At 36.8% G+C, this 25,383-nt stretch overlaps 1 protein-coding gene across 2 annotated transcripts in view; it reads left to right on the forward strand.

Annotated features, from left to right (window-relative positions):
- The window catches only part of C13H16orf87 (chromosome 13 C16orf87 homolog), a 29,234-nt gene that overhangs the window by 436 nt on the left and 3,415 nt on the right, over window positions 1-25,383 (forward strand). The window contains exons 2-3 of one of the 2 annotated variants that reach the window (XM_077844855.1): window positions 6,303-6,399; window positions 21,600-21,782. In XM_077844855.1, the coding sequence (XP_077700981.1) occupies window positions 6,303-6,399; window positions 21,600-21,782 (280 nt within the window). The remainder of the gene's footprint in view (window positions 1-6,302; window positions 6,400-21,599; window positions 21,783-25,383) is intronic. The other variant, XM_077844856.1, reaches the window with a different exon arrangement.

Here is a 25,383-nt window from a genome sequence, read left to right on the forward strand (position 1 = left end):
ATTTGGACATTTTTTTCCTCACGAACATATTCCTTCCGTTCCTGACGGCGGCGGCCGCGAGCCCCCGCGCTGGGTCCGTGGGACGTGACCGCCGCCGCCGCCGCCTCAGAACCGGGCGTTTGTGTGCTTCGAGGTCTCTTTAGTCACCGACGTGTAGCTCGATGAGCCCTGAATGACTCGTTTCCACACAGAATTAGCAGCGTCACGGCTGTGATTTTAAAAACCTGGTTTTTAAACCGTTTCTCGGCGTGAGGCGCGCGTCCCGTCTCGCGGGAATAATGGACGTTCCCTCAGCCCGCGGCCGGTCGGGCGCGAACTCGGGGAGAACCGCCCCGAGGCCCCGATTTCACGCCCGCGCGCGCGGGGCTGGGGGTGATTTTTTTTCTTTTCTTGCTTTTCTCAGAGAATCTTTTTTCAAAATGACTACCTCCCTCCTCCCCTTTTCTTCAAAAAAAAATTTTTTTTAATTTTTTTCCTAAATCTGGAGTAATTTGAAATGGATGGAGGCTTTTTTAAAATAATATTTTATTTTTTTAATTTTTATTTATTTATGGTAGTCACACACAGAGAGAGAGGCAGAGACACAGGCAGAGGGAGAAGCAGGCTCCATGCACCGGGACCCCGATGTGGGATTCGATCCCGGGTCTCCAGGATCGCGCCCTGGGCCAAAGGCAGGCGCCAAACCGCTGCGCCACCCAGGGATCTCTCTCTCTCTCTCTCTTTTTTTTTTTTTAAATTTGGAACCGACGGGCTGGTGTCGGTGCGTTAAGGGCGACCTCGCGGGCTGAGCGAGCCTGAGCGCGCGTGCTGCCGCCTTACCCAGACGCCTTTGCGGGCCTGGGGGCGCAAGGAGAACACGGTTCCCGGACCCTCCGGGCTTACGCGGCTAAAGGCGACTCCGCCGTGTCCCTCCAAGTAGAGTGAAGACGGCGTTCTTGCCGTTGAAACTGAGTTTGCCACTTAGAGTCGTTAAATTCTGGCAGAATTGGGTTTTGTGATTGAAGTCCCTTTGGCAGGAGATTATATCCATATTTAAGTTATTTCCATTTGTTCCAATTAACTGTGCTCCAGGAGCAGGTTCACGCGTTCCAGTTTCTGTAGGGCACAAGTTACTGCAAATCTTGACCTTATTTTACTTGGCATAACGTACTCTTTAGAGAAAAATAACCTGTTTTTAATATCTGTTTAAAAAAAAGAAAAGGAGTCACAGAATCGAGTCGCGCGTCGGGCTCCCTGCATGGAGCCTGCTTCTTCTCCCTCTGCCTGTGTCTCTGCCTCTCTCTCTCTCTCTCTCTCTCTCTCTATGTCTATCATTCAGAAAGAAAGAAAGAGAGAGAGAGAAGGAAGGAAGGGAAAGAAAGAGAGAGAAGGAAGGAAGGGAAAGAAAGAGAGAGAGAGAGAGAGAGAGAGAGAGAGAGAGAGAAAGAAAGAAAGAAAGAAAAGAAAAGAAAAGAAAAGAAAAGAAAAGAAAAGAAGAAAAGAAAAGAAAAGAAAAGAAAAGAAAAGAAAAGAAAAGAAGGAAAGGAAAGGAAAAAGAAAAGAAAAGAAAAGAAAAGAAAAGAAAAGAAAAGAAAGAGGGATCCCTGGGTGGCGCAGCCGTTTGGCGCCTGCCTTTGGCCCAGGGCGCAATCCTGGAGACCTGGGATCGAATCCCACGTCGGGCTCCCTGCATGGAGCCTGCTTCTCCCTCTGCCTGTGTCTCTGCCTCTCTCTCTCTCTCTCTCTGTGACTATCATAAATTTAAAAAAAAGAAAGAAAGAAGAAAAGAAAAGGAAGAGAAAAAGAAAAACAAGAAAATCAATCTTAAAAAAAAAAAAAAGGAAGGACGATAAGCTTGTTGGGCATCCCGGTAATCTTCAACAAGATGTGCTGGACATTTAATTTGGAAGCACACGTTCATCTCGTTATCAAGGACCCCGCGGCCCCTTGCTCCCAGCTGCTATAACCAAAAACCAGAGGTTAAGTGGCTCAGACTATTTATTTTCTCGCGGTTCTGGAGCCTGGAAGTTGGAGTTGTAGCAGAGAGAACTCTCTGGTTCCCTTAGAAGGCCGCTAATCCACCGTGAGGGCCCCACCCTCATGACTTTAAACCTGACCCTCTCACCTCCCAAGTACCTTGAGATTCGGGGTCAGGGCTTCAACATCTGGATTTAGTGGGGGACACAGTTGAGTCCATGGGGAGCTACTACATAATTTAAAATGTTGGTTTTGTTCTTTATTTATTGTGAGTATTTGAGAGAAGAAAGTATACATGAGGACTAAATAAAACTTCTGATAATTCTTGAAATTGCTTCACTGAAAGTTACTGGACTGAAGGAAATAAAAGATTTTATTTTTTTAAAAGATTAATTTTAGCTAATTATTAGGCAGTACAAGCTTCTTATAGTTATAAATGAGAAAAAAAAATTATAATCCAGAAAGCCGTTTTTTAAACGTCATGAGATTACTGTTATTCTAAGTCTTTGATGAATATTAGAATAGAATTTTGGTATACTTTATAAACATAAAATAATATGTAAATTCTTTAAAGTTTGAGAAGACTGCACCACTTAAATAGATTTACCTATGTTCTGTGTCCGTGTGTGTGTAGGTTTAAAAACAGGTACAGAGATCAGCAAACAAGGCCTAGATTTCAGTTGTTTTATAACATCCCCTTTACGGGGCCTCCATTGAAAATACCGTTCTGAAACATCTAAACCACAGTACTTTTCATTTTCGAGAGGTTTCACATCCAGTAGCTCACATTACTGAACCATTTTGTATGTAGCCACATTAAAGATTCTTGTTAGTTGTCTGGTATCTTTTGTGTATGTGTCTGTTTTTTAATTTTTTTATTAGAGCAGCTATTTTTTTCCTATTTATAGGAAATTTTATGTGTTATGTAGCAAAACGTGTCCACTGTAGGTCACTTTGATTCTCTTAGCACCAAAGAATGTAAATGAGTTCTCTATAATGTGGTTATTTTGAACTTTGTAAGATCAAACAATATAGGACCAGGATGTATTTTGCACTTTTTTTTTTTAGCGTTTTACTTGTTTTTACGTGATTTATTGTAAACATATAAATAACCCAAATGCACTTTTCGAGGGATAAATTAATAAACAAGAAGTCATCAATAAACAAAAATTTGGGTTTTTTTCTATTTTAAAACCCTAAGAGTATAGCATTAGAATTTTCATTAGTATCATCTTTGGTATTACAACTAAAATTTGAAGGAAACATAGAATTTTTGTTTGAAAAGCAAATTATACTGTAAAGAGATTAATATTATTGAAGTCCACCTTATTTAAGAATTCTTTTACTAGGATTTGGGTTGTGGTGGTTGGTTGTATTTTTTCAGGGTTGGGGTTGGGAAGAGGAGCTTTCCATTTTAAAAGGGATTTTAGGGTGACTTAGGCGCATAAATGTTTCTTGATCATAGAAGACTCATTAAGGAGTGAAAATCAGCCTATCAGTGTTTGTGCATTCTTTCATGCCAAAGTCATATGTACATGTCTCATCTAAGTGCAGCCCTCTCCTAATTCAGGATATGTGTTGATAATATTTTTCTTGCATATAAGAGACCTAACTTTAAATTTGTTCAGTTTTAGTAGCTGGAAGAAAATGCTTGCCAAGTGGCAAAGGAGCTTTTGAATAAGGACATCATGTTTCTGTGTTTCTTGGATAACATTAATTTAAAACAATTTATATTACAGTGAATGCCCTTAATGATGTAAGTGTAAAGGAAATGAGTCAGTACCTTTGAGTTTAGTTCTATGAAGATGTGAAATTTTTAAAATAACCTCTTTTGGATGCGTTTTACCGTATTAGAAAATGTAACGTTTCATTTTCTGTCCTGGCTTGAAAGAATCTCATCACATTCTTAATGCTTCTTAAGCATGTTATTTGGCCTATCTGGAATTTGACTATTTTTATAGGATTCAATGTTATTTTTCTTACCTGCAAACTAGAGATCATTTGTTTAGTACTTTTATGCAAAGAAAATTCACCCAAAATACTAATTTAGCTTAATTAGATCAAGTATTTATATTTCAGACTATGAAGCATTCTTTACACAGAGAAAGCAAGCTTTATTTATTTATTTATTTATTTTGGCGGGGGGTATATTTATTTTAAAGAGAGAGTGCACTTGGGCAGCCCTGGTGGCTCAGAGGTTTAGTGCCGTCTGCAGCCCAGGGCGTGGTCCTGGAGACCCAGGATCGAATCCCACGTCAGCTCCCTGCATGGAGCCTGCTTCTCCTTCTGCCTGTGTCTCTGCCTCTCTCTCTCTCTCTCTCTCTCTCTCTTTCTCTCTCTGTGTGTGTCTCATGAATAAATTTTTTAAAATCTTTAAAAAAGAAAAAAGCGCACTCAAGTGGGGGCAGGGAGAGAGGGAGAAAATCCTCAAGCAAACTCCCCACTAATCATGGAGCCCTGCTTGGGGCTCAAATCAGGACCCGGAGATCATGACCTAAGCCAAAATCAAGAGTCATCCACTTAACTGACTGAGCCATCCAGGCGTCCCTGGATAAAAAGCTTTATAATTGTAACTAAACTTTTACACAAGCAGAACAGTGGGCAAATGGAATTTATCTTACAAAAGCAAATTGCAATTTTCTGATCATAAAATATTCTGTGAGTGCTTTTGGTTGAGATTAATTTCTGTTTTTTGGTGAACATGTGATTTCAAGGATTTTTACAGTTAATATTAGTGAAATGATTGTGGAGAAATCAAACATTTTAAAAATGATTTTTAATGACATTTAGCTTTTGAAAAATCATTGTAGACTTGAAATAGGGAAAGGAGGCAGTTGTAATTTACACATGTAGAAACAGAAGTTTGAAGAGCTTGAATTTTTTTTTTTAAGGTTTATTTACTTATTCATGATAGACACAGAGAGAGGCAGAGACACAGGAGGAGGGAGAAGCAGGCTCCCTGCCGGGAGCCCGACACAGGACTCGATCCCGGGACTCCAGGATCACGCCCCCGGCCAAAGGCAGGCGCTAAACTGCTGAGCCACCCAGGGATCCCCGAGCTTGAGTGTTTTATCCAATGTCCTTCCTGGAGCTGAAACTAAAAGATGCTAGATCTTGATTCCTACCTTCTCCTACATTTGCTTTGGTTTATGGTATGCTTTTGGCCCTCAAAGTAATTTTAAACTGTTCTTTTTTATCAGTGGTAATTGGCATCTTGCCCTCTCATATTAGTACGGGAGCCATTTTCAGTACTTTCCCTTTTAAAAAAATTTTAAGACAAGTATAATTGGCCTACAATGTTACATTAGTTCAGGGTGTACAATGTGGTGTTTTGACAGCCCTGTAGGCTCACCATAAATGTGGCTGCCATCTGTCCCCATACAAGGCTATTCTAGTACCATAGACTGTATTCCCTGTGCTTTCAACTCCATGACTTACTTGTTCTATAATTGGGAACTTGTACCTCCTACTTGCCTTCACCCATTTTGCCCATTCCCTTACCCCCCAGGAGGCCATCAGTTTGTTCTCTGTATTTATGGCTTTGTTTCTTCTTTTGTTTGTTCATTAGTTTTGTTTTTTAGGTTTCACATATAAGTGAAATCTACCAATACTTGTCTTTCTCTGACTTACTTCCCTTAGCATAATCTCTAGGTCCATACATGTCGTCCTAACTTCAGTGGATACACACCTGAGATGTATATCACATCTTCATACATTTGTCTGTGGATGGGCACTTGGCTTACTTCCTTTTCTTGGCTATTGTAAATAATGCAGCAATAAGCATAAAGGTGCATATATCTTTTCAAATTAGTATTTTCATTCTCTAATGAAATGGAATAATGGAAGTATTTTCCCCTTTTGAAATGTCTGGCGCATCTATCTTTCTCCATTTCCATTCTCACTATTAGAGTTGGGCCCTCATTCTTGTGCTGGGATTACTTTAATTCCCAGCCATGTTCCCTTTTCCAGTTGGTTTACATAACTGCCATCAAACATTTTAGGAAATACTACCTTTTTTCCCCCACGTATTTTCCCTTGGTCTGATGGTCTTTTCTGTTATGGTTTTATGTTGGTCACTCCCATCAGCACATTTTTCATGCATTTTCTATATACATGGTATTGTAAAGCATTAGGAGAATGTGAAGATGTATTGGACACACCACCAGTCTCAATTTGTTGGTAAGGAGGCAGGTTTAAATAAATCCATGATTCCTAAATAAATTTATGACTCCTTAAATAAATTTATGACTTCCTTAAATAAATCTATGATTCAGTTCAGGAGACTACATAAACATTGAGAAGTCTAATAGAAAAATAGTAATATAATTTTTCTTATTTTTGTACAGGTTCCTGTTGCATGTAAATCGTGTCCCTGTGGTTACATATTTATTAGCAGAAAACTTTTAAATGCAAAACACCCAGAGAAATCACCACCTTCTACAGGTAATTGTGAGTTTATCACATATTTAGCTTTTTGATGTAGAAATGTAAAATTAATTTTTGTGAATATATTATTTATATCTGTTGAAGTTAAAAATTAAAACCTATTGAAGTATGTCTTTGGTTCTTATTAGCTGTTGGAAATCAGCTTATAACATTAGTTCGCTCTTCATTCCATTTAAATGTTAACTCCCTTATAATGCTGATAAATCTTATAGCAAATTTTCTGTTTTTTATTATTGGAGGATGGAGAGCCATTGAAGGGTTTTAAGCAAGGGCATAATCTAATTTTTAAAAATTAAAAAATAGTTTGAGGTATAATTGACAATAAGTTGCACATATATAAAGTATATAGTTTGATAAGTTTTGTCCTATGATTACACTAGTCACCACAATCAAGATAATGAACAATGTCCATCATTCCCCTGAAGTTTTGTAGTTTTTCTTTATTACTCTCTCCTTGCTACCCCTCAACCCCAGATAACCACTGATGTGCTTTCTGTCACTATTTCTTTTTTTTTTTTTAATTTTTATTTATTTATGATAGAGAGAGAGAGAGAGGCAGAGACACAGGCAGAGGGAGAAGCAGGCTCCATGCACCGGGAGCCCGACATGGGATTTGATCCTGGGTCTCCAGGATCGCGCCCTGGGCCAAAGGCAGGCGCCAAACCGCTGCGCCACCCAGGGATCCCTCTGTCGCTATTTCTACTACTTTATGTATAAACAGAATCATACAGTATGTACTTTTTTTTTTGCCTGGCTTCTTTCATTGAGCGTAACGTAAGATTCAGCTGTATCGTTATGTACATCAGTAAGAATTCTTTTTACTGCTTGGCAGTGTTTTGTTTATCTGTTCACTGGTTGATGGACGTTGGGTTTTATCCTCCTCAGTGCTAGTAAAATTTATAACAACTTAGATTTTTTTTTGAATTAGTATCTGGAAAAATATAACTTGATTTTGATGTGAATGTAATTTTTAGACACTAGTTACTTTTTTATAATTCTCTGGTTTAGAATATCTGAAAAATAATTTTATTGGAATTATACTTTCTCATTAATGTAATCAAATTGGCTTTATTCAATGGATTGAATTTTGAAGTTCAAAAAGATGAAATTTTGTTATTTATCCTCGGATAAAATCATAACAGGGGGGTGATCTCCAAATAAGAGTAGATTGATTACAGATAAATTTTGAGTACCAGCTGTATGCCAGGAACTGTTCTAAGACTTGGGTATAAAGTAATGAACGAATCTACTGTCAGGGCAGGTTCACTGCTGTTGTGGAGCTTACATTCTTGTAGGCATGAGATAGACAGTGAATAAATACAGGGAGAATACCAGCTTTTGACCAATGATAAATTAAAATTAAATGATAGATTAAAATAGATTGTTGTCCTAGCATGTGACTAAAAGGCTACTTTTGGTTGAGTGATTGGAGAAGGCCCCTCTGAGAGGGACATTTAAACTGAGGCTGAATTTGAACAAAGGGGCTAGCCATGATGAAATCAAAGAGAACATTCTTGGCAGATGAAATAGCAAATGCAGAAATTTTAGGGCTGGAAAAAGTTTGGTATATTTTAGGAACAAAAAGGCCTGTGTGGTTGCAGTGTAGACAGTAAGAGCAGGGGAGTGTGGGAGATGAGACCAGAGGGATAGGCAGAGGCCAGATTGTGTAGGACTTCGTAAACCAGAGTAAAGTTTTTTTTATTTTGTTCTTAAACTATGAGGAGAAACTATTCCTAGGGCGTGGGATGGAGTGAAGGGAAGGTTGCGTGCTCTGATTTGCCTTTTAGAAATACCATTTTGGCTGCTGTCTGGGGAGTAGATTGTGGGGATACAGGGTAGAAGTGCGCTATTGCAGTATGTTAACTGAGTGAGAATGCTGAGTTAGTGCTTAGGTTATATATATATATACATATATATATATGTGTATATATATATATAGTGCTTAGTTTATATATATAGTTAGTAGGTGCTTAGGTTATAGTAGCAGGTGATTCAAGAATTGTTTATGTCTGGGAGTTCTGTTTATTCTAGATCTCTATAGAGGTAATAAGTCATTAAATCCCATTTCAGCCTTTGTTTGAATTTGCTCTCTTTTATCAATATAATAAAGACTTTGCTGGATTAGCTATATAGAAATCATCCAGAGAGCTTTTAAAAATGGGTCCCTGGTTCTTATTTCCTCAGAGTTTGATTCAGGTATGGAACCCTGGAATGATTGATTCAGTAGACATCTGGGGTGGTGTGTCAACTCAGTTCCGGGTCTCCAAAATGAGTAAGACATGGTCTGTGCCCTAGTGGGACAAGTGTGTTATTTTATATCCAACAAATATTTTCAAGCTCCCTCCATATGCCAGTGGTTCAGGTGAGAAATGAGGTAAAGAAGAAACCCAACAAGGACAGAGAGAAGGGACAGGTGCTGCAAGTATTAAGGAGTCAGGATCACTTCAACCAGAGGGAAGAATTTTAGAGTTACTTCCAGTGACTTGGGTTAATTACAAAAGGGAGTATAAAAAGGAGGACACATTTTTTTAAAGATATTTATTTATTTATTCATGATAGAGAGAGAGAGGGGCAGAGACACAGGCAGAGGGAGAAGCAGGCCCCGTGGCGGGAGCCCAACGTGGCACTCGATCCCAGGACTCCAGGATCGCGCCCTGGGCCAAAGGCAGGCGCCAAACTGCTGAGCCACTCAGGGATCCCCAAGGAGGACAAATTTTGAGGGAAAGATGAATTAAGTTTTGGATATGGTTATGAAATACCATCCATGTGAGTTTTTTTTTCCCCAGTTGGACATATAGTCTAAAGCTCAGGAAACAGCCTCAACTGGAGATAAATCTTTTGAGCCATCAGGGAATAGATGGTAGTTGACGAGAAATGGATGAGCTTGTCCCAGAGGGTCCATAGGGTAGGAAGGGGAAGTTTAGCGACTGAACTCTGGCAAACACCGATCTTAACGGCTGGAGGTTATTAGGGAGTGCAGGCCAACTGAGAAGTTGCACATGTACATGTCAGTTGTAGGAGAATCACCAGTGGAGAGTAGTGTTACGTAAGTCATGGTGATGAGTAAGAAGCAGTTCATCATTATTTTACATTTGGAATTTTCTAAGGTTCTGTTGTTTAATAAGAGTAGCCCTCTAACCTTGAAGTAAAGATGAGACATTAAAGCCTAGAAATTCCCTGGAGGAGGAAGAGGAACCAGCAAAAGAAACAGAAAAAAATGGTTTAAAAGGGTGGAGGAACATCAGGAGTAAATTACGCCATAGAAACCAAAGGAGGGGAGGGTTAAGAGTGTTGAAGCCTAGAGAACAGTTGGTATAGTACAGATAACGGGGGGTGGAAACCTTGGCTTCAGACTCAGATTCCAGTTTTGTCACTATCTAACAAGTTAATTAACCTCTGTGAGCAGCTGCTATTTACTTGAGTATAATACAGGCTTATAGTAGAAGCCTTAGATAAAGGATTGAAGTGCAGATGAAAATGGCTAATGTAACAAGTTTAGTATATTCATTTCTACAATTAAATTTCTTAAAAGTAAGATTTGCCTTGGATAGTTTGTAGTATGTGGGAGATAGAGAAGAGTACATAAAAGTACTTGATGAACATGGTCATGGTCAGTGGGATCCAGGAACATTCCAGTTTTAATTAGAGAATTCATAAAGAAAAAAATGAAAATGAATAATATATATCTGGAAAGATAATGAACTTCGCTAATAATCAAGAAAATGCAGTTGAAATAAAATACCATTCTTTTTACCCACATCCTGACAAAACTGTCAAGGATTTCCAGGTGCTTTCCTGAGTCTGGCAGCATCCAAAGTCTCATACTAGTTGTACATCAGCTCAACCTTTTGGTAGGATAGTCTGACTATAGTTGTTAACAAGTTTTAAATGCACATGACTTAGGATCTAGACATTTTTATCAGTGGGTATGTATCCTGAAGATACAGTTGTTTTTAATACACAATGAGATATATATTAGGATTTATAAGCAACACTGTTTATAATAGAAAGTTTTAGCCCAAATATCATCAGTAGCGGAATGGTTAAGTGGGGTACATCTTTTAGGGAACAACAGTATGTGCTAATTAGATTGTATGTACTGACTTGGAAAAATCTCTAAAACAAAGTTAATATAGGGAAAAAGTATAAAACAATACTTGCATGAACTCGTTTTTTGTACAAAAATTTTTTTCTTGTAATGAGAACTTTTAAAATTTACTCTTAACAACTTTCAAATATACAATACAGTATTATTAACTATAGTCACCATGCTTATGTTACACCATCATGACTTATTTGTAGTATAGAAACTTAGAGAAGTTTGTACTTTTGGACCCCCTAGCCCCCCAACTCTCACCTCTGGCAACCACCAATCTGTTTGTTACTTACAAGCTCAGATTTGTTTTTTAAGATTCTGCATATAGGTGAGATCATACGGTATTTACCGTTCTCTCTCTGATATATCACTTAGCATAGTGCCCTCAAGGTCCATCCAAGTTGTCAAAAATGGCAAGATTTCATTCTGTATTACAGCTGAATAAAATTCCACATTATCTTCATCCGTTCATCCATCAGTGGACACTTAGGTTGGTTCCATATCTTGGCTGTTGTAAATAATGCTGCAGTGAGCATGAGGGTGCACATATCTTTTCAAGTTAGTATTTTTGTTTTCTTTGGATAAATATCCAGCAGTAGAATTACTGTATCATGGTTCAATTTTTCATTTGCTTTTTTAGACCCCACAAAGTGATTTCTACATGTGATACGTAAATGGATAGATCACTGAATAACAAGGGAGGAATTAAGGAAGACTTTTACTTACATAATTAAACATTTAAAACAAGAAAGAGCCATCTGTGAAGTTCAAGTTGCACTTATTTTAAAAGTGAAATCAAAGCTATAAAAGATAATTTTAAATTTCAGTGGGTTGAAATTTCTTTTGTAACTTTGTGACACGTAGGAGGAAAATAATCTGTCAAGTCAGATTTACCTAAGCTTGAATTGCTCAAAACTCACATTTTTTCAAATATACTAATCTGTATATCTTCCTAACACAGTAGAAATAGGGAGGGAGGGAGGGAGGGAGGACACTAGACTTGTATAGAATTTTATCTAGGGGATCCCTGGGTGGCTCAGTGGTTTGGCACCCGCCTTTGGCCCAGGGCGCGATCCTGGAGTCCCAGGATTGAGTCCCGCATTGGGCTCCCTGCATGGAGCGTGCTTCTCCCTCTGCCTGTGTCTCTGCCTCTCTCTCTATGTCTATCGTGAATAAATAAAATCTTAAAAAAAAAAATTTATCTAGCTGAAAATACATTAAAAAATTTATTATGGAAATTAAAGGATTTTTACAAGTTTTTTCATGTTGATGAGGGGAAGAGATGAGTGTTATAAATAAATCTGTATTAAGAAATGCTCAGTGCTTTGTATGAGTCCATAGAATCTTAGGGCAATTAATAATTCTTTGACAACCTTTCTAACTAATGTCCTAATTTGTTAGGTATGTGTTTCTTTTACTCTTTTTGGGGGGCCAGTGTTAAATGGAGATAAATTTTTAGAAATTAACCATCTTGTTCATGTAGGACCTTATTTCTAAATTCAGTGATTGCTTTAGAGTTTAAAAAATAACCTTGAAATTAAGTCTTTCAGGGGCCCCTGGGTGGCTCAGTCGGTTATATGTCTGCCTTAGGCCCAGGTCATGATCCCAGGTACTGAGATCAAGCCTCACATTGGGCTTCTGGCTCAGCAGGGAGCCTGCTTGTCCCTCTCCCCCATGCTCATGCTTTCTCTCTCTCTCTCTCTCTCTCTCTCTCTCTCTCTTTCTCAGGTGTGCTGAAATAAAGTCTTTTTTAAAAAAGGAAAAAAATTAAGCCTTAAACTCAATTTGAGCAATTTTTTTTTTAAGATTTTATTTATTCATAAGAGACACAGAGAGAGAGGCAGACACACAGGCAGAGGGAGAAGCAGGTTCCATGCAGGAAGCCCGATGTGCAGCTCAGTGGTTAAACGTCTGCCTTTGGTTGACAGGTTGTGATCCTGGAGTCCCAGGATCAAGTCCCACATTGGGCTCCCCACATGGAGCCTGCTTCTCCCTCTGCCTGGGTCTCTTCCTCTCTCTGTGTCTCTCATGAATAAATACATAAAATCTTTAAAAAAAAAAAAAAAAAAAAAAAACCCTGTTTAAAAAAAAAAGTGAAATGATTATTGCCAATTGCTAGTACCTTTATAAACCCAGTGATTGAATGTTACTAATTCAGTAGTTAGTGATCCTCAATTCTTAATTACTTGACAGTGACATTGGTTTTGTTATTTCAGAAAACATTGTTTCTTATGTGCTAATCACTTAAAATTGCTGTACATTCATGTATAGGACATGGCTTTAAGTTTTTATTTTGTCTTTGGTGGAAAAATGCATACCTATATTTACCTCTGTGCCTGTACATTTGGGTTCTTAATCATATAGTTTATACAATGATGACTATATTCATTTTTAAGACTTTTTTTGTAGAATCTTCTGATTTCTTCTAATTAAGACTGATTGATTTTAGGTCTGCTGCATAGCTGTCATACTAAGATTTCTTTCCTTTGTACTCTTAGGATAAGCCTATTTTTCTTGTGTGCCATTTTGTTTTTAACTTGTATGTTTTTGTTTTTGAAATAAATTTTCCAGAAAGTTGTTTCAGACCTGAAAAAAAAATTTTCATAGAAATATCTGTTGGTACATTTCCTGTTTTCAATTGTGGAAGGCCTTTACTTTGTACTCACATTTATTTACTTATTTTAGAGAGTGTGTGTGCACTCATGCAAGTAATGGGAGGGACAGAGGGGTTGGAAGAGAAGTAATCCCAAACAGACTCTGAGCTGAGCATGGAGCCCATTGTGGGGCTGGATCTCACAACCCTGAGATCATGATCCGAGCTTAACTGACTGAGCCACCCAGGAGCCCCTGTACTCACATTTGAATGTCATTATCATTTTTCCTTTCCATCTGAGGGCTCAGATCTTCAGTGTAGAGCTGTTTTTACCTATGATTTTTTTTTTCCCCCATTTTCTTTTCTCTTCTTCCTGGTATATTGCATACTTGTTGGATGATATATCAGGATTACTGTCTACTGAGACTGACACTGCGGTGGGGTTTTTTTCACTGTTTAGTGAAGAAAGATGAAGTTGGCTCTACAGGACTAGTGATTCAATGATACCATCAAAGACCTGGGTTCTTTTTTCTTTTGTTCTGAGATGTAGCTTTCATCCTCATTGTTACAAGGTAGCTATTGTACCTCCAGGTACTCCATAAACATTCCAAGTAGGAAGAAGAGGGAAGGACAGAGGGACAAAGGGACACGCCAGCTGTGATTGCCCTTCAAACAAAAAATCGTTCTGGAAGCCTTACCCAATTCCACTTACTTATTGGCCAGAACAAAATTCCATGGCCGCATCATCTGCAGGAGAGTCTTTGAATGTATATATTTCAGCTGGGCCCATTGCCCTCTTGATCAGAACATTCTGTGCTTTTAAGAGGGGGGAGAATGAATACTGGGTAGATAATTAGTAATTATGTCATGGGTGAGTATTAGATTTCTTGGATCTTTCCTTCATTTCTCTTCACTTCCTGTCACCTATTCTCTGTTTTTTTGGTGTTCCAGGAAATTTCATTGATTTCTCTTTTAGAGCTATAAATCTGTCTTTCAGATGTGTCCATTATTTAGCTTGTCTCCTGCACTTTAATTTTGAGCAGTTCATTCTGTTTTCTAATTTCTTCTTTATCATTGACTCTTACTCTTTTTCATATTTTTTATTGTGGTAAATTATACATAACATAAAATCAGTATTTTAATCATCTTAAATGTACACTTCAGTGGTATTAAGTACATTCATGTTGTGTACTCAAAACCATTACCACTATTAATTAACCACCAGGACGGTTTTCATCTTCCCAAACTGAAACGCTGTACCCATTGAACAATAATTCTCCATTCCCCTTCCCCACTGCCCCAAGGCAACCTCTGTTCTTTCTGTACCTGTGAAAGACTAGTGTAGTTACTGCCTATTTAGAATCACACTATATTTATCTTTTTGTGTCTGGCTTGTTTCACTTAACATAATGTTTTTAGACTTCATCCATGTTATAGCATGTGTCAGAATTTCCTCTCTAATATTTCACCTTATGCACATGCCACATTTTGTTTACTCATGCACTTGAATTGGCTTTCACCTTTTTGCTTTTGTGACTAATACAGCTATGAACATAGTTGTTCAAATATCTATTTGATTTCCTGCTTTCATTTCTATTATATATATGCCCAGAAGTAGAATTGCTGGATCATATGGTATATCTATGATATGGTAATGCCATATCGTTTTCCAAAGCAGCTGCACCATTTTATGTTAGCAGCAGCAATACCCAGAGTTTCCAATTTCTCCACATCCTCATCAACACTTACTTTATGTGCTTTTGATAAGAGCCATTCTAATCAGTATGAAGTGCTAACTTGTGGTTTTGATTTGTATTTCTCTAGTGATTAGTGATGTTGAATATCTTTTCATTTGCCTGTCATCTTTGGCGAAATGTCTATTCAAGTTCTTTGCTCATTTTTGAATTGAGTTTTTACTCAGTTCTTAGAAGTTCTTTTTGTTCTGGATATTAATCCCTTATCTGATAAATGTTTACAAATATTTTATCCCATTCCATGTATTGCCTTTTTTATTCTGTTGATACTGTCCTTTGGTGCACAAAAGTTTTTTTTTTTGTTAAAATCCGAGTTGCTGGGCAGCCCTGGTGGCTCAGGGGTTTAGCACTGCCTTGTGCTTGGGGCGTGATCCTGGAGACCAGGGATCGAGTCCCCACGTCAGGATCCCTGCACGGAGCCTGCTTCTCCCTCTGCCTGGGTCTCTGCCTCTCTCTCTCTCTCTGTCTCTCATGAATAAATAAATAAAAATCTTTAAAAGAAATAAAAATAAAATCCAGGTTGTCAATTTTTTCTTTTGTTTCCTATACTTTCATTGTGATATCCAAGAAATCATTGCTAAGTCCAATGTTAGGAAGTTTTTCTCTCCTTTTTGTTCTAAGCATTTTATAATTTTAGCTGTAATATTTAGGTCTTCGATCCATTTTGAATTAATTTTCATATAAGGTATAAAATAAGGGTCCAGCTACTTTTTTTGTTGGTTTTTTGTTTTGTTTTTGTTTTTGTTTTTGTTTTTTTTGTATATGGATATCCAGTTTTCCCATTACAACTTGTTGAAAATATTATCTTTTTCTCCTTGAATCATCTTGGCACTGTTTTTGAAAATCATTTGACCATAGATTCAAGGATTTATTTCTGGGCTCTCTATTCTGTTGGTCTATATATCTGTCAGTACCACACTTATTTGATTATTGTAGTTTTGTAGTGAGTTTTGAAATCAGGAAATGTGCAACTTCTGACATTGTTTTTCAGGATTCTTTCGCTATTTCAGATTGCTTGGAGTCTATATGAATTTTAGGATTGAGCTTTCTGTTTTTGCAAAAGAATCTTAATGACATAAAGTCTAATCAGAGCTCTCTGAAGGTATACATTAGAATGTTTTAAGATTATTTTTTCTTGGTTCTTTTTTTTTTTTTTTTTAGATTTATTTAATTATTTGAGGGGGTCGGGAGCAGAGGAAGACAGACAAGCAGACTCCTCACTGAGCACCGAGCTCAACATGGGGCTGGATCCCACGACCCTGAGATTATGACCTGAGTTAAAACCAAGAGTCATATACTAAACTGACTGAGCCACTGAGGCACCGCTGTTTTTTTGTTTCTTGAACTGCCTTTTTCTTTTTTTTTTTTTTTTAAGATTTTATTTATTTATTTATTTATTTATAGAGACACAGAGAGAGAATGAGAGGCAGAGACACAGGCAGAGGGAGAAGCAGGCTCCATGCAGAGAGCCCGACGTGGGACTCGATCCAGGGTCTCCAGGATCACACCCCGGGCTGCAGGCGGCGCCAAACCGCTGCACCACCGGGGCTGCCCATGAACTGCCTTTTTCTGTTTTATCTTCTTCCTTCTCTGTTATACTTTTTATTTTCCTTAAATTGCTGGTAATCCTTAATTGCCTATTGATATTTATAAATGAAGGATTTGATTTATCAGTGTAGATAACTTGCATTACTATCCTACACTGTTTTAAGGGTCTATTTTGACCATAGAGCTTATTGGCAGGCTTTTGGGTGTAAATTACATGAGCTGGGAGGCAGTGTTGAATTCCATGATTGCCAAAATTGGGATACCTTCATCCTGGGAGAAAATGTGAAATTCCTAATAGGATTTCATTTTTATGAGGAGCTGCCATTTATTTGTTTGTATCTTCTATGTTTTGAAGGTTCATAGTTCCTTTGAACATTACTTGGTTCCTGAGAGTTTCACTTTCTTATGTCAGTTGTTCTGCTGTAGTTCTGTAGATATTCTGATGATCACTCTGTGGCCTGCCCTCCCTTACTGTAGTTTTTGTCCTGTTCTGAAGTATTTTCACAAAGAACAGCTATCCCTTCGATAGGAGCCATATTTTGTTTATGTTTTGGATTGTAGTGTCTTCTATTTCTAGTTGTTTTTTCTTCTTCTTCTCTTCTTTTTCTTCTTCTCCTTCTTCTCTTTAGATTTATTTTAGAGAAAGAGTATGAGCAGGGAGAGGGGCAGAGAGAGAGAATCTCAAGCTGACTCCCTGCTGAGCCTGGATCCTGACACTGGACTGAGTCCCACAACCCTGAAACCATGACCTGTGCTGCAATCAAGAGTTGGAGGCTCCACTAACAGAGCCACCCTGGTGCCCCCTCTTCTGGTTTCTTTTCTTTTCTTTTCTTTTCTTTTCTTTTCTTTTCTTTTCTTTCTTTCTTTCTTTCTTTCTTTCTTTCTTTCTTTCTTTCTTTCTTTCTTTTCTTTCTTTCTTCCTTTCTTTCCTTTCTTTCCTTTCTTTCCTTTCTTTCTTTTTTTCCTATTCTGGTTTCTTAATCAGAACCTGTGAGCTTGCTGGTTTGCTGAAATTCTGGATGATTGATAGCATCCTTTCTTTGTTTCCATCACGAGAGATTTACTTTCCTTTTTCTCTTTACCTTTTACCTATGTTTATTCTCATTTCAGTGGGATTTTCCAGAAAGGAGGAAGCAGATGCATGTGCTCAGTCTGATTTTATTTATTCAGTACCACTTAATATGTGTAGGTAATATTCTAGATTCTGTGAGACAGAGGCATCCCAATTTTCAGAGTTTATATTCTAATGGAGGATTGAGCATATAAATAAATAACAGATTATAAAGGTAGAATATAAAAAGAAATTTGGGCTGTGAGACTCAGAGGTGGGTAAACTATAAACATTTTAAGTAAATAAGTAGTCTCAGAGTTTTGGGATGAGAGCTCTAGGCAGAAGGATTAACAAATGCAGACACTTGAGGAAGGAACTTGGTTTATTGAAAGGAAGGCATGTCTGGGGCGTAGTGAACAAAGTGTTGTAGTATGAGAGAAGATTGGAGAAAGGCAAATTCAGATCTTATAGGCACTGTAGTCTTTGGTTAGGAAATTCGACTTTATTTTTAAATATAATAAAAAGCTAATGAAAGATTTTAGAAAGGAAGCTATACAGATGAATTTTTTGAAAGATAATTTTGGCAGCTCTGAAGGAAATATATTCAGTTTGGATGTTGCCCGTAGAGGTAGAGAGATGAAGAAATTACGGATATATTTTGCAAGGAGTACCTGTGGATGTTTGTGATGATAGAAGAAGCAGCAGCCTGAGTCACAGATAACTACAAATCATTTGGCTTTTGCAAACGGGTGGTGCAGTGAAGCTTTGCGAGAGGGAACATCAAGAGTAATTTTTTAGTACATTTGAAATACTTGTAAGAAATTAGAGTGAAACTGTCAGGCAGTCTGGAGCTTTGGGAAGAGGTCCTAGTTGAAAGTATAAAATTTGGAACCATCATAAACAACAGAATGTAATGTTTTAGGTCTATGGATTATCTCTCAGAGAAGAGAGCTCAGGTCAGAGTCCTAGGGCTTTAATATTAAAGATGAGAAAGTACTTGAGAGAAGACAGCAAAGGAGCTAGAGAGGAATGACGGTAAGATGGGAAACCTGGAAGCCTGAAAAATCAAGTGAAGAATATGTTAAGAAAAAGAGTAGTCCTCTTTGTTGGACTTTTGAGAGCTGGTATTTAGGTGATTAAAGGGAGGTGCTATTAGATTTGATAACAAATTTTTGTCCTTCTTGATCAGTTTCATTCATTGAGTGGGCAGCTATATTGAAGTGGATTGATTAGTGAATGGGAGGTAGAAACTGAAGGCAGAAAGTACAGAGAGCTCTTTTTTGAGAAGTTTGGCTAATAGAAGTTTGCAGAGATGGGTGGGTAGCTGGAGGAACAAACTTAAATTCATTGTTGAACTTTAAAAGGCATACTATAAAAAGCTTTACCTATTCCTTTAAACCTTTTCTTTTTTTGAGAAATTCTAAGCATACACAAGAGTAGAAGGAAAATGGCCAAGCCTGGCCCCATTCACGCCCATGTCTATTTCCTTCCCTTGCATATTTTTTTAAGCAAATCTCATGTAATTTCAGTTATGTATGTTTCTGAAAGACAGCCGATTAAAAATATAAGCACAATTAAAATTAATAATTCCTTAATATTAAATACCCAAATGGTGGGGCGCCTGAGTGGCTCAGTTAAGCGTCTGCCTTCTGGTCAAGTCATGATCCCAGGGTCCTGGGAATGAGCACTGCATTGGGCTCTCTGCTCAGTGGGAAGCCTGCTTCTCCCTCTCCCCCTGGCTGTTTCTCCTTCCTACTGCTCCCCATGTTTGTGCTCGCTCGCTCTGTCAAGTAAGTAAATAAAATCTTTAAAAAAAAAAAATACCCAACTGGTGCTGAAATTTTCAGGTTTCTCATAAAAACTTTTTTTTTAAGTTTTAAGGTCTTCACAGTACATATGGGCAATATCTTTTTTAGCTCTCTTTTACCTATTGCTTTCTTTCTTTTTTTTTTTCCTTGCAAATTGTGTTAAAGAAGCTATCACGTGTACATCTGGATGTCCTATTTGGCTTTTCATGGTGTAGGAATGTAGGATAATGCACTCCTCTAGTGACTTTTATTTTTCCTGTAAATTGTCATTTGGATTCAAAAGTTTGATAGGATTTAATTTTCCTGGTAAGACTACCTAACAGGTAGGTATTGTCAGGTGGCATATAAAATCTGCTTGTCTCTGTTTTTGTAATGTTAACAGCTATTTATGTTTAGCACTTATATCCTTTAGTTCATTTTTGTTGAAAATGGTGATACCTGGTGCACCAGGAGCCACTTGCTGCCACTGCCACCAAACAGGAAAGCCCTTCAGGACCAATGAGGTGTCCAGTCACAAAGGCTCTATGACTATATCTGTTAACTGACCTAATATGAAATAGGTCATTGAACAGCACTACAACTATCAAGGAAATTGAATTCATAATTTTAAAAAGCCAAAAAAGAAATCTCCAGGTTTCTCCAGATGGTTTCACTAGAAAAATCTACCAAACCTTTAAAGAATTAATGCAAGCTAATGAAGGGAACACTTCCAAATTTGTTTTATGAAGCTAATATTCTAATACCAAAATTTTGCAAAGACAATGTAAGTAAAGAAAAGTATAGGGGCGCCTGGGTGGCTCAGTCGGTTAAGCATCTACCTTCGGCCCAGGTCATGATCCTGGGGTCCTGGGATCAAGCCCAGGTCAGACTCCCTGCTCAGCAAGGAGTCTGCTTCTCCCTTTCCCTCTGCCCTGCTCCCCCACTCGTGCTCTCTGTCTCTCAAATAAATAAGTAAAATCTTTTTTAAAAAAGAAAGAAAGTTGTAATACTTTAATTTTATCATTCTTCTTTTTTTAGCCACAGTAATTCTTAAATGACAAACCTCTCTTTATCTATACTTCGGTTACCGAGTGAATTAGTACAATTGGAATAGAAAAGGCAGGAAAAATGCTTTGTTCTTTCTATTCTATTTAAGTTTTCAAAATAGGGAGTTCCTTAGTTTTTGCTTGTATTTTTAAAATTTAGTGTCACGTAGTTGTAGTTTTAAGTATATTTGATGTTCCAGTTTGTTATTACAGTTACTGTTTGTATTGATGCCCAAATTGTCCTACGTTGGTCAGTGGGAGCCTTTTCAAGTTACCCCTTGAGTCCTTTAACAAGACCCTGGTTGTCTTTGATAACTTCCCTGCAATCTTGAATACTTAAGTGTTCTTGTATCATCAGGTATATGTCTGAGATTAGATTTAACTACTTCTCTGGGGGTATGATGTTTGGAAATAACCATTACCATTTTACTTAAACAGTTGTTTGTTTGTTTTTAGTTTTACACTAACTTATTAAGCATACTTATAAGTTTTTTAAATTGGTCTCTTCTTGGGATATGAATTTTATATGTTTTGGCCCTTTATCATTGTGGTTTTAGGCATTTGGGGAATTCTCTTTGTTGCTTTTGAGTTCAGGTATATATTAAAGCAAGTTTGTTTTTTGTTTTTTGTTTTTTTTTGGCCTTCTCCAGCATTTTGAATTGTTTGGAGTAGAAGGATGGCTTATTGCATTAATTAAATCACCATATTGAGTAAAGTTCCCCCTTTTGCTGTTCATTTAGAGATCTGCATGCTTGGAGAATGTCAGAAATGACCTCATCTGTGGCTAAAGTGCAAACTACTTATTACTTCCCTAGTGTTTTTATATTTTCTGTGGATGCTTTCTGTTTGCTTTTTATTGGTAACCTTAATGTATTATGGCTAAAGTCAGTTTAAAGTCAGCTTCCGTATATTTGACGTATTTCAGTCTGTATTTTGAGTAGGGGGCAAAAAGGAATGGAATTTTTTTTTTTCCTTTGCTAATACTTTACCATTTTTAGCTTGGAAGCAGAGAAGGAAAAAGGCAGAAAGATTGCTGTGAAATTGTGTGAACGTGTAGGGGCTGAAATTAAAGGTGCCAAATAAAGAAACTGGTCTTCTGTTACAAATCTTCCTACCTCCTGAGTTAATGTGGATCTGAATTCTGTTGAATTTCTTTTTTTCCTGTGTGGGTGTGAGGAACAAGGATGTTACGGTTGTAGTTTTATAAAATATGCCAGGCAGCAAACTCTAGTGCTATTTAGAAAGAAAAAGAAGACAATGAGAACTTGGGCAAACAGTTCTTGCTAAGCCCTAAAATATATCACTTTTATTCATCCATACAGAGAACAAGCATGAGGCCAAGAGGAGGCGAACAGAGAGAGTTAGGCGAGAGAAGATAAATTCTACAGTAAATAAGGATTTAGAAAACAGAAAGAGGTCTCGAAGTAACAGCCATTCAGATCATATCAGACGAGGAAGAGGAAGACCTAAAACTGCATCTGCCAAAAAACATGAGGAAGAAAGAGGTATGAATAAATCCAAGCAGTTTTGTTTTTCAAGTATTAAATTTTTCTAGACTTTAATTAGGTAGTAGTGAAGAAAGTGTTTGGTAGGCATTGAGCTCTTGGACTTAAAATCACAACTCATAATTTTAGTTTGAAAACATTTCCTCCAGGGTAGATGCTTGTTTTAAAATCAAAAACAACAACAACAACAAAAAACACAGAATTGAATTCTAAAGCTAACGGCTCAAATTAGGTAAAATTCACCTTGCTATAAACTGATATTAGAGTTCAGATATAATAATTTGTATTATAGAGAAGCCTGTTAAAATGGTTGTTTTTTGTTTTTAAAGATAAATCTGAGTTTTGTTAGACTTATTTCAAACTGTTGCACTATGAATTTTAAAAATTAAAAAAAAAAATTTACTATTGAAAGTATTCTTCAGTATGAATTTTTAAATTGCTGATGTGTCTTCCTTACTTTGAGGCAGTTTTTTATGTAAATTTTTCTTGGTCCAAAATATATTTGTATTTCTCCTTACAGATTTTCTCCTTTCTTCTGATAAGTAGTATGTCTGCCAAAACTTGTTTTTAACCATTAACTAAAACTTCAGCTTCTCTTTTTATACATCTTCTAAAAAACCTTTTATCATGGAAGATTTCAAAGATGATACAAGAGTAGGGAGACTAGACTAGGATAATGAACCCCTTTATGGCCATGAATGAATATCTTTTGAAATCGAGACTTCCAAGCCTGTAATTAATGGAAAAGTGATAGTTGCTCTTTATAATTACTTAAAAACCTCTATCAAAATAATTTCATCTTCAGTGAAATGCATTTATGGTTTCTTGTTGGCGGGTTATGCTTTGCTTTTTCAGGCATTCAGTTTTAAATAATCAAGCATAAGTATAAATTTCTCCTATTTTAGACATTGAGAACTTTTTTTTATCTGTTTACCATTTCTCTCTGCCTTGTATGCTTTTATTTGAATAAAATTATGACTGTTAGGGAAAATAACTTCACTGGTATAGCTGTCCTTAGCTTTTTCAGAGTTAATGGCTTCTTAGTATTGTATGGATAAAGGAATAAGGCTTATATCGTATTTGACTGTTTTCTTTGAAGAATACTTAGATACGCCTTAATTCCTTGGATAATTTTACTGCATTTTCTTTCTCCTTCTCTTATGCTGCTCTTCCAGAGAGTTTAAATTTTTTTCTAAACTTAAATGTGTTTTTTAACATGGGATGATCAGAAGGGAAACCAGGCAAAGAAACTAAAAACTGTTTTAGAAGGGAAACCAGGCAAAGAAAAATCAACAAACAAAACAAAACAAACAACAGAGAAATACTGCTTGGCCCAGAAAACAGAACATTCTTTTCAGTTGAAGTAAAGGGAATATAACCCAAAGAATGGAGAAGGAATGCTTCTGGTGGTGAGTGAGAGGAGATGAGAAAACAGATAATGACAGTCTTTTAGTTGGGGAAATGAAATCTAGATAATTGTGCTAGGAATCTGTGTATGCAGGTCTGAACTTTTTATTCATGATAACTTAAACTAGTTGGCTATAAATTTTTTGTCTGATATTTTCAGCTTATTATAGAAAGTTTTAAGCTATTTTTAGAGTAAGATATGCTCTTGATTTATTTTTAATACAAACAGGAAGATGTTCAAGGCAATTTTTGTAAAACTGGAATCTTTTCATGTAGGCTATGGGAGCGGGGTGGGGAAGAAGTCAGCACACTTTTTCTATAAAGAGCCAGATAATAAATATTTTAGGTTTTGTGGGCCATACAGTCTTCTGTTGCAGCTACTCTGCTCTGTCATTGTAGCTGGAGAGCAGCCAGAGACAATATGTAAATGAATGGGCATGGCTGTGTTCCAGTAAGACTTTATAAAAACAGGTGGCAGGCCAGATTTGACCTTGGGCTGTATTTTACCAACCCTTGAGGCAGACCATGTTCTCTAAATATAATATGGATAAGAAACAGGAACTTTTGAAATTTTCTGTATTTTTACATATCTAGACTTCTTTCATATGCTTTTTACTGTTAAGTAGCTGTTTGCTAAAAAAAAAAAAAAAAAAAAAAAAAAAAAAGTAGCTGTTTGCTTTAATTCAGTTTTTATTGATTCCTTGCTCATAAGGTACTTGGAAACTTTGAAGCAAGCTTTACCTTAAATAAGGAGTGTATAAAAACACATTTTTAATTGACTTTGTATTCTATATTTTAAAAAAGAAGAGAAAGAAGAAAGAATGGAAAGGAAAGCTTTTTAGACATCTAGATAGCAGCATATTTTTATACAATCATAAAAACAAACCATTAAACTTAAAAATTTTTGGTTGGGTTAAGATAAATTTTCATTTTATATGAGGGAGAACTATGATTATTTTAAATACTAGATTTAAATTATTTTAAATACTAGGAATGACATTTAGATTAAAATATAGTGGGCAATTCTGGAAATCTTATTAATGAACATACAAGATTTATGTAGAGTTCAAGTTAATGTTGGTAGATCGAATAACAATACCTAGCTCCATCATCTTCAAATCCTAGTAATATTATAGTAAAAGGATTTTTTTTTAAAGGACCAAATTCAAAAAAAATAAAAATAAAAAGGACCAAATTCCACAAGAACAAGGAATGGGAAAAGCAGCAGAATTCTAGAAAGCGGTAACTGCTTTGGTAGACCCATGAAACCTGAACTGTTAGCCCCTTTGGGGAAAACTAAAAAAGAAGCAGATTTTTATTATACAACTGCCTTAAGATCAGGAATTTTTGTGTCAATTATATTTGGAGGTGTAGAAGTGAAGATGAGGCTAAAAATGAGAGTGTTTGGAAGTCTGTTTTTTAATGGCTGTTTACCTCATTTTCCCTCCTTCCAAATGTATCCTTTCAAAAAGATGAGACAACTCTGATTTAGGGAACCCCAGGGGTCATTGAGGGCAGGGCTACTATACTGAGATCAGGAAGGTTATGTGAAAATTAGAGTTGATAAATACCGAGTTCTGTGGTTAGGTTTGGATCATTCCAGATAGGAGATTAGCAGTATCTTCTCTAGGAAATCTAAAAAACCTAAGAGAAAGGGCCTAAAATAAAGGTATTTTCATTAGGGATTTCACAGACAAATGGCCCAGTCAGATCATCCTAAATTGGTGATCACAGTCAAGCGCCACAGATGTATATGAACTAATCAGCTTTTTGGATCCCATTCTTAAATATGAGCATATTGTCAAGAATTACCCAGATATATAGATGAAAGTATCTCTATGAAAGGCTAAGACCAAATTAACAGGAAAAAACAATAACTTGGATAAAACAGGTTTTTGCAGGAAAAAGAAAAACTTAAAACTGTCATTAATGTTTTTAGCAAGAGAAGATATTATAGTCATGAAACGAGAATAAGAAGATATTTAAATGGAAAAGCAGCTGTCAAAAAAGTACCTAGAAAATGAACTTTAAAATGCAAATCTAAAAAAAAAATGTGTGTTTATAAAGATTTGCAGAAATGAAACACTAACAGGTTTATTGAAAGAATCAGTTGTACCAGAATGTAGAGAAATAAAAAAGAGATGAAAGGGATGCCTGGGTGACTCAGTTGGTTAAAACACATCCAACTCTTGAT

This window comes from Canis aureus, chromosome 13 (genome assembly GCF_053574225.1).
Source record: "Canis aureus isolate CA01 chromosome 13, VMU_Caureus_v.1.0, whole genome shotgun sequence".
Classification (NCBI taxonomy): domain Eukaryota; kingdom Metazoa; phylum Chordata; class Mammalia; order Carnivora; family Canidae; genus Canis; species Canis aureus.